This window comes from Gopherus evgoodei, chromosome 23 (genome assembly GCF_007399415.2).
Source record: "Gopherus evgoodei ecotype Sinaloan lineage chromosome 23, rGopEvg1_v1.p, whole genome shotgun sequence".
NCBI lineage: Eukaryota > Metazoa > Chordata > Testudines > Testudinidae > Gopherus > Gopherus evgoodei.
In genome coordinates, this window is record NC_044344.1 from 14835519 (window position 1) to 14850861 (window position 15343).

A 15343-nucleotide genomic window follows, 5' to 3' on the forward strand; every position below is an offset into this window, starting at 1 on the left:
AGTGCAGCAAGTTACAGCGCTGCAAAGCGCCAGTGTAAACAGTGCCCCAGCGCTGGGAGCGCGGCTCCCAACGCTGTAAGCTAATCCCCACGGGGAGGTGGAGTTCCTGCAGCGCTGGAAGAGCTGGGAGCTCTCTCCCAGCGCTGGTGCCGCGACCACACTCGTACTTCAAAGCGCTGCCGCGGGAGCGCTCCCTTGGCAGCGCTTTGGAGTTTCGAGTGTAGCCAAGCCCTGAGTAACGGTTGATTGCAGATTTGATTCAGGAATTGTTTTAATGTATGCACAAGGGTGCCATGCGCTTTAGATGGGGGCTGAGTTTGCATATCACACATGCCCTATATGGTAAGTCCCAGTAGCACCTGCACCAGCAGGGCCCATCTCCAGGACAGTCAGAGGGTGGGTACTAGGAAAGCAAAAGCTGGCAGAGAACAATGCACAGGACCCTATCTAATGAAGGCAGGAGCACAGGGTAAGCCAAGGTGTTAAAGGTATGTATGGACCCGCAGCTTTCTGTCTTATTTAGTTCAAGAAGGGAGATGATTTCTGACCCATTGTTTTGATGAAATGGGCCTGGCTGGAAGGCAGAGTGTGGCTAGCAGGACAATGGCTAGCACTTATCTGGCATTTCATGCTTTCCAAGGACTATAAAGGCTTTAGCAAATCCTCCCCAACTCCCATGATGTGGGTAAATATCATCTCCATTTTATAAGGGAGTAAGGGAAAGGATGAGTTACTTCCTCAAATCACACAGGCAGGCAGGTGGTAGAGTCAGGATTAAAACTCAGCAGTTTCTAGCTCCCATGAGTTCATTTAATTCAGTCTCCTCCAGAGAGTTACTGAGCTCCAGAACTAGAGAGACCCTCTCCTTCGACCCAGGGCTGGATCACTTGGTGCTATGGACTAGCTAGCACCTCATGTCCTTTGCAGATCAACTTGAAGATTTGCACTGAAGGTGCTGCCTCTCCCAGTTTGGGGAAAAGGTCAGAAGAGAGGGAGGAGAGAGAGAGAGATGAATCAAGCAAAGGTTGGGAGGAAGGCAAATTGGGGTTCAGGATTGATCACGGCCTTGCCATAAAGTTAGGATGCTTGGGAATTCTTAGAGAAGGGCCTCACCGTTTGCTAAGCTCCTTCAGGGCCCCACTGCGACACATTATAAGGTAATCTCCAAGTAGTTTCAGCCGTTCTCTGCTTCTACCGATAAGACTCATCCTCTCCACGTGAGCATACAGGCTTTCGTTCACCAATTTCAGATTAATTAAAGGTTGATTGCGGATTTGATTCAGAAATTTTAAAGCTTGTCGACAAACCTAAAATATAGAAAAAACAAGCATTGATAGGGACCCAAGTCAAAGCACTCTGAAATCTATGAAAGAGGTCCCAGCTACTCCAATGGGTGTTGGATCACTGCCTATCTGCACAGGAAGTTTAAAAGGAAAACACAGAGGAGGAAGAAATAGTCACTGACTGGGCACCAAAAGTGCTGATTCATAGATTTTAAGGCCAGAAGGGACCATAAGATGGTTGCACCTTCCACATAACACAGGCCAGAGAATTTCATCATGACTCAAGTACATCTTCCAGAAAGTCATCCAGTCTTGATCTGAAGACTCCAAAAGATGGAGAATCCACCACTCCTGTAGCAGCTTGTTCCAAAGGTTAATCACCCTCCCTGTTAAAAAATGTCTTATTTCTAATTTGAATTGGTTTGGCTTGAATTTCCTGCCACTGGTTCCTGTGCTGCCTTTCCCTACTACACTGAAGAGCCTTTCAGTGCTCGCCATTTTCTCCCTGTGAAGATACTTCACACAGTGTAATAAATTCACCTCCTGATCTTTTTGAAAATGAAACAGACAGAACTCCCCCAGTGTTGGAGTGTCAGGCATTTTGTCCAGCCCTCAAATTATTTTTGCAGTTCTTTTCTGCCCCCTCTTCAATTTTTCAACATCCTTTTCCAGGCATGGATGCCAGAACGGCACAGAATATTCGAGTACTGGTGTCACCAATGCCATACACCAGGGTAAAAATCACCTTTTGCTTCTACTCACTGCTGCCCCATTTTTACCCCCCCGGATTATATCAGCCTTTCTGCTGAGTAGGGGGGATCGTTAAAGAATTAGGTATCTCCTGCCTGGCCCATCCTTAGACTTACTACTCTTTTAGTCAAGTCCCAGTTGTGGATAAGGCGCGATGGAATCACAGACTCGTCGTCCTGATGGCAGCTGTCACAGTAATAGAGGCCAGAGAATGTACAAAGTTTGGGTTTCACAAAACTGAGTCCGATCTGTCTGGAGCAACCTTAAAAGAAGAGAGATTGAACAGTGAGAGAGCAACAAACACTCCCCAACTCTCCCCCGTCACTTCTGAAGATGGGTCCAAACAGCACAGCCGTTGGGACCTTTGGCTATGTATGGAACCACATTGCAGAGCACCTCTCTAATTACTACAGGGCAGCACAGTGGTTCAGGGCTAAAGAAAGGTCCAGAGAAAATGAGATGATGAAACCAGAAAAAGTAACAAATCGGAGGGAGGGAGGGAGGGAGATTTAAAGAGGGAGCATCCAGAAATAGTGACAATTGATCTGCTAAAGGAAGAAGAGGGTACTTCCCAGTGGATTAGATTTTTTTCTGCTCTATAGTGGGGCAGTGCGAACAGTAGGTAATGTATATCCTCTCCAGATGATGGAGATAAATCAAAGGTCTATGATGTTTTCCCCAAAGTTTTCCTGCTGACCAAAGCAGTTACAGAAAAAAAAATATGGCAACTAAAATAAATAAAATCAAATAGTGAGCAGCAAGACAATAAGGAAAATGACCGAGTACAACTACTGAGGCATGCATACTATTGCAGTGAGACTACTTCTTGGAAAGAGAAGGATGGGGCAGAGTCTCAGGCTATGTCTAGAGACCTCTCCTGCTGACAAAATAACACCAGCCCCAACGAGGGGCAGTGGCTTTGTCAGTGGGAGAGATCTCCTGCCAGCAAAGTGCTGTCCATGGCACTTTTTGTCAGTAAAACTTTTGTCAGTCAGGGGTGTGTTTTTTCACAATCTTGGCCAACGAAAGTTTTACTGCTGAAAGTGCAGTGTACACATAGCCTTAGGGCTTGTCTACATCAGAAAGTTGCAGCGCTGGTGAGGGAGTTACAGCGCTGCAACTTAGGAGGTGTACACATCTGCAGGGCATCACCAGCGCTGCAACTCCCTGTTTGCAGCGCTGGCCGTACTCCCGTTTTGTCTCGGGTGTAGAGGATCCAGCGCTGGTGATCCAGCGCTGGTAATCCAATGTAAACACTTACCAGCGCTTTTCTTGACCTCCGTGGAAGGAGGAAGCCTCTGGTAATCAAGCTGGTCTCCTTCCCCAGCTTGCTCTCGCGTTCCCGGAACCCCAAGCAAGCAGGTCTCCTTCCCTGCGGTTTGCAGGGGGGTTCGGGAACGCGAGAGCAAACCGGGAAAGGAGACCAGCTTCGCCGCGGTTTGCTCTCCCGTTCCCCGAGCAAGCAGGTCTCCTTCCCTGCGGTTTGCAGGGTGGCTCCGGGAACGCGAGAGCAAACCGCGGCGAAGCGGGTCTCCTTTCCCGGTTTGCTCTCTAGTTCCCGGAGCCCCGAGCAAGCAGGTCTCCTTCCCTGCGGTTTGCTGGGTGGCTCCGGGAACGCGAGAGCAAACCGCGGCGAAGCGGGTCTCCTTTCCCGGTTTGCTCTCTCGTTCCCGGAACCCCGAGCAAGCAGGTCTCCTTCCCTGCGGTTTGCAGGGGGTTCGGGAACGCGAGAGCAAACCGCGGCGAAGCTGGTCTCCTTTCCCGGTTTGCTCTCTCGTTCCCCGAACCCCGAGCAAGCTGGTCTCCTTCCCTGTGGTTTGCAGAGGGGTTCGGGGAACGCGAGAGCAAACCGCGGCGAAGCTGGTCTCCTTTCCCGGTTTGCTCTCTCGTTCCCCGAACCCCGAGCAAGCTGGTCTCCTTCCCTGTGGTTTGCAGAGGGGTTCGGGGAACGCGAGAGCAAACCGCGGCGAAGCTGGTCTCCTTTCCCGGTTTGCTCTCCCGTTCCCCGAACCCCCCCTTGAAGCCGCCCAACAGCGCTGCAGTGTGGCCACATCTAACACCACTTGCAGCGCTGGTTGCTGTAAGTGTGGCCACTCTGCAGCGCTGGCCCTATACAGCTGTACTAATACAGCTGTAACTACCAGCGCTGCAAAATTTTAGATGTAGACATGGCCTTAGTCTGGCATGACCAGCTAGGGAGAAAGAAAAATCTGCTTAGCGAGAAAGCTGTTCTCTGGGAAGCCATGGGGGAAAGCAGACAGGCCATGGGCTCCCAGGAATCTGTCTACTTGAGGTGTGGGCCCCCAATTCTCACTGGTTGCCTTTTCAGCCAGCTCCTCAGCAAGCAGGGAATGGTGTGGGAGAGAGTGGCCCAGCAGTCAGGTGTCTCCAGTGTCAACTCTTCTCCCTCTTGCAGCTTCCTGACACAGGCCTAAGAAGCAATCTAACAGGAGTGCCCTGGCATTGTCGTCACTAGAATCAAAGGAGGCTGACATTTTAAATGGAATCCATTCAATTTGTAGCCAACCAAGAAGCTGCCTGTCGCTGGGCTTGAATGTTCTGATGGAGAATGAGAATCAGGTGAGAGTGAAATAGTATTAAACTAAAGGGGGCAACATTTGTATTTGGTAACATTTGGTGTTTTACTGCCTCCCTGAACTGTGGTTCTACTCTGAAAAGTGACTATGCTGCTAACAGATCTGTTCCTTGGCTGTATCCGAATACAATCTGACTATGTCTTACTCCTCTTAGCCCTGCAGAGCCAACGCAGCAACAGGGACCAGAATCCTTCCTTGCTGATGCAATGGCTGCGATGGAGAATCCATCATGACCTTTGATAAGTTGTTCCAATAGATAATTACTCTCACTGTTAAAAATGTAAAAGAATGAGCAGTACTTGTGGCACCTTAGAGACTAAGGAATGTATTTGAGCATAAGCTTTCGTGGGCTAAAACCCACTTCCTACTGTATTTTCCATCGCATGCATCCGATGAAGATACATATACACAGAGAACATGAAAAAATGAGTGTTGTCTTACCAACTGTAATGAGAGTAATCAATTAAGATGGGCTATTATCAGCAGGAGAAAAAACACTTTTGCAGTGATAATCATGGTAGCCCACCTAAACTGATTACTCTCATTATAATTAGTATGGCAACACCCATTTTTCATGTTCGCTGTGTATATCTATTTTCCATGGCATGCAACCAATGAAGTGGGTTTTAGCCCACGAAAGCTTATGCTCAAATACATTTGTTAGTCTCTAAGGTGCCACAAGGACTCCTGGTTCTTTTCGCGGATACAGACTAACACGGCTACCACTCTGAAAGCTGTTAAAAATGTGGGACTTATTTCCATAGATGTGACCAGCTAGTAAAGCTGACACACAGTCTTCTCTGTGGCTAGATAAAAAAAAAAAATGTCCAGGCTCAGCCAGGGATGTAGAAACATTTAGAAGGAGCCAATGGAAACCAAATAAACCGAATTCTTGGACCTAGCTTTCCCCCCGGGTCCATTTTGGTGAGACCTTGGGTAATGATTTCTTCTTGTTAGTCACATCCCACGTAAGTGGCTGTGCGTGTCAAAGGGGAACAACTCACCCCTGCTAGGGTCAGTGAACATGGGAGCAGCAGCTGACTGAGCAGGCTGCTGTGTACAGCTCTCAGCACGTGGAGAGAACAGTGTATTGCAAGAAGAGCAAGAGCCTTGGACCGTATGCGCAGAGTCTAATGCTACAGACGGCTGAGAGCCAGGGTGCCTCTCTAGACTCCTATCCTTCTCTTCCAAACTGTGGTAGTTCAGATGGGCTACAAGCTGCTCCTGAGAGAGCACAAGTGGCATACAGCAAAGTGAAGCCCGGATGGAAAAATCTAGATTCTCAATCAGGCCAGTTTCAAGGGTTGTAAAATGACTGAAGACAGAGGAAAGCAAAGCTCAGACAGAGGCTGTTCCACCTGGCAGAGACAGGAAGTTGGGCTGGCACTGCAAACCACTCAGTCTGCGGCTTCTCAGCCTAGCAAGAGCTATCTGTTTTCTCTTATTAGGACAGAAGGAACTGAAGTTTCAGAAATGAATAATCACACCCAAGATAGTAAGAGACTGAGTGGGAAAGATAAAACGGGAGTTAAAAGGAAGTGCTGAAAAACACATAGGGCACAGGAAACGTTATAGGAGTGACAGAGAATTCTGAAGGGGATTTTTCAAGTTTAATCAACTTACCATATTAAAGAAAGAGCAAATTAAGCTTTATGCAGAAATCAATTATTGTTATCCTATTAAATCAAAATGACCTCGTATATTAGGAGGTATTTGTTTGTGGTTAAATGAATGTTTTACCTAAGATGATTGTCACACCTGTAATATAAAGCTGTTAAATTATTTGTCACTGGAACATTGATCCTTTAGAACATGCACTTATTCCTCAAGATTTGCCCAAGTTTATCCCACAGGTCATAGCCATGACTTTCAGTTGTGATGCCCCATTAACAGTCCTGGCCTCTCCAGCAGAGGCTGAAGTGAGTGAGCAAATCAAAGCCAACATGTACCTACCTGCACATATGAAACTCTGGGAGTCCAGTCCTTTCTCCATGGGGATGGCCACCAGATATTGTAAGAAAAAACCATTTTCCTTTACAGTGTTTTTCAAGATTGCCTGAGAATTCCCATCCAAATTGCCACCAAGTGTCAGCGCTTCCTCTGCAATTTCGAGATATGAGGTTAATACTCTGCGAACAAGCCCCCTCCATGCTGCGGCGGCATCAGCACTCTCAGCTTGCAGCTTCAAGATGGCTTTAGAGGTTATCACCTTGAAAAACGCAGGCCCACCAAGACTTGTGTCGGGAAGAATGTCTTGGATTGTCTCTATTCCATAGCTATTGCTTAATATTTTTTCATGGTTTTTTACTTTAAAGCATTTTAAAGCTTCTAACGACAAGGAAAAAATAAAAGGAGCCCAAGCTTTATCTACATCCATATAAAGAACCGATTCTTTAATGGCATCTAATTCTGGTGCAAGAGAAGACGTCCAATCATAGGCATTTCCAGCTGTGTTGTTGTAATGAAGCAAAGCAGCTGAGTCACTGAGCAACACTCCAACTGTGTGTTCTTCAAGGTCGTCTTCTGGACAGTCAAGTGTCTCCCATTCCTCCTCCTGCTGAGGCCGACACTTGTGTAGAGCCTCATGTATCCTGTCTAGCCAGTCCTCAGCTTCATCTCGGGAAGGAGCTCGTAAGCACAGTTTCTTACCAGAAAACACCAGCTCAAACCGGCCATCACTGTGAACCAGCCCCAGCGACTCGCATCGCAGCAGAGAGTAATTCTCACTGTAAATCCGCTCTTCGTGGTCCAGGAAGAGGCGGAACTCCAGTGGGGATAACTCACAGAAGAACTCTTTCCAGAGGCCCATTGCTCCCCTCCTCTCCAGACTGCCCAGCTTCAGGAGGCCTCGGAACGGATTGGAAAGACCTTTGGGAAGACAAGGCATTTCCATGAAACCGGGAAGAATATGATAGACAAAGCAGAGAAAAGCCAATAAACAATTCACACTAGCATGCAAATAAACAGCATTAAAAATATTCAATAGACACAGCTGAATCTGTTAGATAATGGCCTGATTTTCCATTGCTGTGCACCTTGCATTGACACCAGTGCAAAACGAGTGTGTAAAAACTCCTCAATGAGAATTGTAGCTGCCTGCACTTTGCACTGGCACCAGTGACTACACATGTGAGCCATGGGGGAGAATGGCATCCTTAGGGCTTGTCTACACTAGAGAAATTTTCTAAGTATTTCCAGTCACTGCTAATGTGGGCTCAGCAACACTGGGAGCCCAAACATGGCGGCCACTACTGGCCCTGTTGTTATTAACAGTGTCATCTAAACCTGCTCAGAACTGGTCTGATCAGAATAATGTGGTGTAAACCACTTCTCTCACAATGAGGGTTTGCCAGGTAGTTTCTAGGAAGAACAAACTGACTTCCAACTCTCTCCAGTATATAGGTACCATTTCCCAACTGGACCATTCTTGGTTGGAATGCACATACCGATCTGCCTGCGATGAACAACATGGAAGCCCTTTTGTTCCTGGTCAGGGGATGGCTTGGGCTTCCCAGTCTTTGAAGAGGATAAGCAGGGTCCCTCCAAATCAAGTGCACTGATCAGTTCTGTGGACTGGCCTTCTCTGGCCCCCTCAAGAGAGGACCCATAAGAATCAGTTAGGTCTTTACTGCTCCCTTCTGGAGAAGGCCTGTAGAAATCATCTTCTGATATCCAGTTCCTTCTTTTCTATTTAAAAAAAGAACTGAAATATTACTGAACTTAGGCCAGAATCCTGTAAACATATCCACACTTAACTTGACACACGAGTGGAACCATTAACTGCAGTGGGACTGCTCACATGTATAAAACGAAGCAGGTACATAAATACATAAAGGGTCAGGGTTTAACTGCCTACAAAATCAAGAATAATTTATATTTACCTTTTAATGAGTTACAAATGTTTGTAAGCTGCACTAGCAGCTCTCTGTATCTAATGACTGGTCAGTTAGTCAGTCCTACCCTAGTGCATGGCCATGACAAGTTCTCTCTCCTTGGTCAATGTAGTTAACTGAACAAGATTCTTCACCAGGAGGTCAGGGTGGGGAGTTTTCAGCATCCTCCTAATCACCTCAGGGGATCCACCAAAGAGACCTATTTTGTAGCTGCCATTTCCACCATCACAAAACACTTCATGAGACACCACCTACATCTGGCCATTGCTGCTTCTAAATGTGCAACACTAGGCAACCTTTTCCCCCGACCCCATTCCCTTAATGCTGCGCTGCAGAGCTCTTACAACAGGCGCTTGCATTATGTTTGCATCCAGGCTGAGCTGCTTCTACATACTTGCTCCTCAGCTGAGCTACGTTTCTGCTCTTGTACTTTACCTTAATGATGTAAAACACTTCTAGTTAACTACAACTGCAAGATCAAGAACTGCTCTCAGTTAAACTCATGCAGCCCAAGTGGCTTTTTGAAGCCCAAAAAAATTACCTAGATCCCTAGATTCCAACGCCAAAAGGGACCACTTGATCCTCTAATCTGACCTCCTGTATAACACAGGCTGTAGAATTCCCCAACATAATTCCTGTTTAAACTAGACCAGCTCTTTCAAAATAGAAATAAGGACAGAAGAATGGCCCCACTGAGTCAGACCAATAGTCCATCTAGCCCAGTATCCTGTCTTCCGACAGCAGCCAGTGCCAGCTGCCCCAGAGGGAATGAACAGACCAGGGAATCATCAAGTGATCCATCCCCTGTCACCCATGCCTAGCTCCTGGCAAAGAGAGGCTAGGGACACTCTCCCTGCCCATCCTGGCTAATAGCCATTGATGGACCTGTTCTCCATAAACTTATCTAGTTCTTCTTTGAACTCTGTTATAGTCTTGGCCTTCACAATAGCCTCTGACAAGGAGTTCCACAAGTTGACTGCGTGTTGTGTGAAAAAATAATTCCTACATGCAATCTTGATGTAAAAATTCCCAGTGAGGGAGAATCCACCACAACCTTTGGTAAATTCTTCCAATGATGAACCCACCCTGTTCAACATTTACAGCTTATTTCCAGTCTGAATTTGTCCAGCTCTCCTTTATCTTCTGTTTTGTGGATGCCCTCAAACTGTAGTGGATTAGAGATGAACAATTTCCATTAATAGAAGCCATGTTTGTTTGTACTTGTCCTCTCATGTTAATCTAGGCATTTGAAAATTCTATTTTTAATCACTGTAACGCCCAGGATCACTGTTAGCATGTTTTTTTAAAGAGGAAGGTAGCATATTTGCTACCTTCCAGTATCACAGGTAAATTTGAGATGCACATTCTGGTCAGCAGCTCTGCTCTCAAGTTCCTTCAGAACTCAGGGCTCTACTATCTGGTCCTAGTAATGTGCTGCTCTTTAATTGACCAGTTTGTTCCAGCACCTCCTATTTTAATGCATCTGGCAAAGAGGACTTTTGCTACTGTTAAAAGTGCATGAGAAGGAAAAGGACTCAGCCAAAAAGGGAACGAAAGAGCATGCACTGCTAGTCTGATCTTCTGAATCTTTATATGAACTAAGACGACTATATTTGGGGGGGGAGGAGGGGGGAATATATATGTTGTTTTCTCATTAACTTTGAACCCATCCTGAAGCAAATTTCTATCAGTATTGTGGAGTGGCACCGACCTCTCTCGGAGTTCTGCAAGCAGCTATAGGCACCCTAGAACAATAACCCCAGACATCTGCTCCAGACTAGTTTAAGCCTATTCCCTTGGATTAGACACTTCTCCATTTCATAGACAGACTCTTCAATTCATGATAAGAAATAATGATTAGCTCTGAGTTGTTCAACTGGGTGATATCTTCCACCAATTCCTTAGTCACAATTTAACAGCTGCTCTAATATAATGATCAGTGCTAATTTGTTCCATCTAATTTTCAAGAACTCTTTATGATTTGACCATGAGCTAAATCTTATTCACTTATTTTTTGGGAAAAACCACTGTCCCTTCTGTTTGGTAAAGGGACAATCCCCAAACACACGGCAGCCAGCCCTAAGATACACAATGAACAGGAAGATTATGTTTATTCTAGAATCAGGAATGACTCATGCAAGACAATAAAAGGTATTTAAGCACGATGGAATTTCCTGCTGATATCCAGAGGTTACGAATAGATCAACCAAACTACAACCAAGTGGCAAAATAGGTAATATGGTCACTGAGCATTTTAAAGGAGTAGATATCCTCAAGAGAAATTGTTTAGGATGGTTTAAGGATATATGGTAATAGCATTAGGATATAATGATGAGTCATGAGATGGAATTAAGCAAAGCACAATTTGCCTGAATATCAGGAAACATATCCGAGCAGTGAAATCTAGCTCATTATTCCAGTCAGCCAACAGAAGTAGTGGGACCACTTCACTCGAGACATTTAAACTAGACTGAGCCTTGGAGAGAATGATCCTGCACTGGCCTCTGTGACCAGATGTCTGACGTTGCATGTAGCAACACCTAGTAGAACTCTTCCATTGGCAAGCAGAGCTTTATTTCTGTGGCCAGTCGTTGCTTGGCTTTCCCCCTTAGGACCACAAATCAAGAGAAACTCTCTTGTCACTTACCATTGTGGAATGCTAGTTCTCAGACTGTTCTTTCAAATTGCAAAGAATCTAGGGCCAGATTTTCAGCAGGGCTCAGCAGCTTCCATTGAGAACAATAGGGAAGTCCATCCCCCTTCACCAAGACCAATGGAAGCTACTGTGTGAGGAGCCCATTGGAAAATCCAGCCACCCTTTCACGTAGGTGTTTAATGTGTGCAGGACTCTTATCTGACTGCCTAGCTCTGACAGCTTTTGGTGATGCATTTGCCAGGTAATTTAATTAGTACTGATTTCTCCAAAGCCTAGTGCAGTAGCGTGACTTTCAGCTACAGCAATGTACGTATGGAGCAAGGAACATTTTTCAATGCAACTCTGTAGTAAACCTGTGCATATGTACCACATATAGCAGTATTCTTGATTAGTATCAGAGTGACAAGGAGACCAAACCCCACTGTATATGGGGCTTAACTTAAAACGAACAGCAACCTGGAAGTCCCCATTGCCTTCTACATAACATTCTTTTTACGCTTCCTAACCACTTCCCCCACTTGATTAGCTGCGAAGAACATGGAAAAATAATTGTAACACCTACTGGACAAGCTGTTGCTGGTGAAAGAAAGAATTCTGTCACTGGGCTGAGATCCTCTTGGCTTTCCTTATGACCATTTATCTTACTGGTTCCATCTTTATCTTCTGGGTTAATAATGTAAAGCTGTTGGGATGAATCTTTGTCTGCTGCACCACTGTGTGTTATGATTGGCTGAGACAACAACTGGATTCCTGTAACATGTGAAGGCGGATCTGATATCTTGCTGGCTTTAGCTAGATCGTCCACACAGATGGACTGTGGGTTATCTGTGCCAGGAAGCGGTGCAGAACAAAGAGTGCTCTCCGCTGTTACATTTAAATGCAGGTGAGAGGCTCTGGAGACAGCAGGAGGAAGTGCGGGCTGCAATGGGGCAGGCACCAATAGATTAGGAAGGAGCGGTTCTTCTGTAGGTTCAGAGACTTGCTGTACTTTGCTGAATTCAGACAATACCCTTAAAACAAAGTTTAGGCAAATTAAAAAAAAAAAAGTGAATAGACTGAACAAAATCTGCTACAAGACATCATTGGTTCCCAGAGGTCATGTGATTACAAAAATAAGTCCCCTCAGGGTTTTAGCCTCTGAAGTACTGTACAGCTTGAAATGATCTACCCCAGGCCATTGTCTAGGTTCTAATAAATCCACTATACTTGATTCATAGACTCTAAGGCCAGAAGGGACCATCGTGATCATCAACTCGGATCTCCTGCTCAGCACAGGCCCCAGGACTTCCTTTACTTTCTGTTTGAACTAGAGCATTTATTTTAGACAAGCAACCTATCCTGATTTAAAAGTTGCCAGTGACGGATGACCAGAGCTCCTGGAAGGGTGAAGCAGAGCTACCAAATTACAAAGCTGGAGATAGATACCAGCTACCAAACTGCTGGGATAGATGAAGTCCTGGAGCCACAACATCAATTCTTCAGGCTGTTCGCCCTCCATGGCCTCAGAAGCCTGGAGTCCCAAGCAGCAGCAGAAATGCTGCCATTGCACCAGTCAAACTACACTTTCCCTAACATTACTTGATTTTCCTCTTTAGAAGGTACTGTGTATCCAAACCCTGTGACATCACAGCATCTTGCTTGTCTATGGTTGCCAATTATGATAAACTGCTGTGTGTTAGCCCTGCACATCCATGTTAGAATATACTGGAGATGAGGCATGATGTACAGCTTCTGAGTCAAGCCTGAAGACTGGAAAAAGGGGTTTTCTGCACAGTCATGGAATGGCCTCTCCAAGTCAAAATGTGAGAGCTCCTCATTCACTCATGGTAGTCACCAATTTAGAAGAAAAATAAATGTTCAGGTAAAAATAATTTGCTTTCTATACCATAGTGTTCAAAGCCAGCTCAGCGAGAGAGTTGGGCTGCTTCCTTCAAACTATTTATATCCTGAATATACTTGGGAGTTTGCTTTTAAACCACTCCTGAGTCAGTACTTTTAACTGCTATTTATTGTCAGTCCCCCAGATAGCAACTGTGAAAAAATGGGACGGGGGTGGGGAGTAATAGGCACCTATATAAGAAAAAGTCCCAAAGAACGGGACTGTCCCTATAAAAATGGGACATCTGGTCACCCTACCCAGAAGAGAGCTCTGCACATGTATTAGGATTACATACTACAATTTTGCATGACTGCTTTGATCATGAAGCACGTGCCTAGCTATGGTTTGTGTGTCAAATTTCCAAAAAAAATAAGTATTCAGAGCTGTAAAAAGCAATTAGCAGCAATGCTCTGGTCAGTCAAGAGACTGTTTCATGCTCCTTTGCTCTCAATTCTGATCTCAGCATAACCTCAAACCAAAAATCTTTCCATCATTAACCTAATGAAATCAAAATGGGTTCTCATAATCTCAAGAAATGAAAGGTTTTTTTGGAATCTAAAACCGGGTGACAACGTTGTTAATCAGGGCAATCACATGAGGCAGAATCGAATCAAACGCTGGTCTGCTGTAGTCATGCTGGCTCTGCAGGGCTGTTGCCTTTCGTCAGTAATCTAAACATAGCTGACAAGACAATAGTCACAGAGTGACTTTTCTGACCACAGCCCCATTTTAAAACCAAACTCAACAAGAGCGTGTTTGCCAAGACAAAAACAGACTGTTTAGTTCTAGGTGAGACAACGCCCTTTTAATTTGTATGGTGACAGTGAAAACATTTGCGGTCCAGCTGTTTCTGGTTTCGTCTCTGTCCTGACATGCAAGGGGTTCTACATAGCTAAATCAAAAGAAGGATTCAAACAACAAACTGTTTACAGGCTGCAAACACTGCAGCTCCTTTAAGTTACTGGAGAAATTAGAAATCTGTTTTCCTCATAAAGCCTCAAAATAGCTGCTTGAACGTTTGGGAGACATTATATCTCTGGACTCCTACAGGAGGAGACAAGGGTACCAGCCAGGAGTCAATCACCAGGCAGGCTTACATCCTCAAAGGTATTTAGGCACCTACCTTCCATAGATTTCAGTTGCTCTGGGCTGCAGTCACTTTACTTGGCAGGAAGACTTCAGCCAAGCCTTGTAACATGCTTTCCTTTTGCCTTTCCACACCCCATGAGGGAAATGATAGTGGTTTGGGGAAGGCATGTGAAGGGGAGAATGGTAGGTTTTCTGCGTTTGAGAGAGAGGATGAAACGCGGGGTAAAGAGGAGGGTTAAGAAACCCTCAGCAAAAAGCATTCTCAGATACTTACGCTTGGAGAGATCTGTCTAAATCCTCTGCGTTTGCTGCCCCTAAATCAGAGTCACACAACAGGGGTTCCTCACACCTATCAGGACTTGTAGTGCAGTTGGCCTGCGGGATGCCATCAGAGCCCAGGCTGGAGGACAGCTGGGATGAACTTGTAGTGTTAAGGCTTAGTGTGGAGCACGTAAGTTTACTTTGGTCCTCATTTTTACTGAGGGGCAATATGCTGCGCTGAACTTCAATATCATCAGACCCCGAAGAACGTGAGACCAAACCCAGGGACTCCTTTCTCCGGGATTCAGAACTAGAGGATGTTAGATGCTCCAGAAGCTCCGAAACAGGACACAGACCAGACAGGGACAAGGGAGTTACAGTCCATTCATTTAAAACTGCTGATTTATAGGACAGTTCGAAGGTCAGGGAAGTTAATCCCTGCAAGAAGCTAAGCAGAAATTCACATTCCTCTGCATCCAGCAGCAGGGCTGATGTCTGATAATACTCAGGCAGCCTGGACTTCTCCTGTAGCAGTAACTTCAAATAACACTCCATGAGGCCATCGTTCAAGGCAAGCCTTAACCAGGCACGGCAGCGCCCCACGTCAGTGCTGATAAAACTTAACTGTTCCAGCTCTAAAATGATGTTTCTAGGGAAGGAAAGAACAGAACATGTTAATAACTGCCTTGTGAGAGCATTGCAATGTACAGACGGTGGAGATGCACTTCACGAGACTGCCAGAGGGAGGGTCAAGAGATGCAGCACACCAGGGAGGAGGGAGGCAGCCCCAGGATGGGCCAGAAGCTGAGATAGGCATGCACAGAAGGGAACCTTAACTCTTGCATTTCCCAGTATTCTGTACTTTGACCTGTGCAGTGAGACATCACATTCCTAGCCACCGACTGCATCTCATGTCTCTTTCTAAAATGAAAAAA

The 15343-nt window shown here is 45.6% G+C and overlaps 1 protein-coding gene across 2 annotated transcripts in view; it reads right to left on the reverse strand.

Annotated features, from left to right (window-relative positions):
* Window positions 1-15343, reverse strand: part of PLEKHM1 (pleckstrin homology and RUN domain containing M1) — a 57054-nt gene that overhangs the window by 10900 nt on the left and 30811 nt on the right. For both annotated transcript variants that reach the window (XM_030540982.1, XM_030540981.1), the window contains exons 4-9: window positions 14422-15057; window positions 11742-12189; window positions 8077-8317; window positions 6584-7498; window positions 2150-2295; window positions 1114-1307 (exon numbers count right to left, since the gene is read on the reverse strand). In XM_030540982.1, the coding sequence (XP_030396842.1) occupies window positions 1114-1307; window positions 2150-2295; window positions 6584-7498; window positions 8077-8317; window positions 11742-12189; window positions 14422-15057 (2580 nt within the window). The remainder of the gene's footprint in view (window positions 1-1113; window positions 1308-2149; window positions 2296-6583; window positions 7499-8076; window positions 8318-11741; window positions 12190-14421; window positions 15058-15343) is intronic.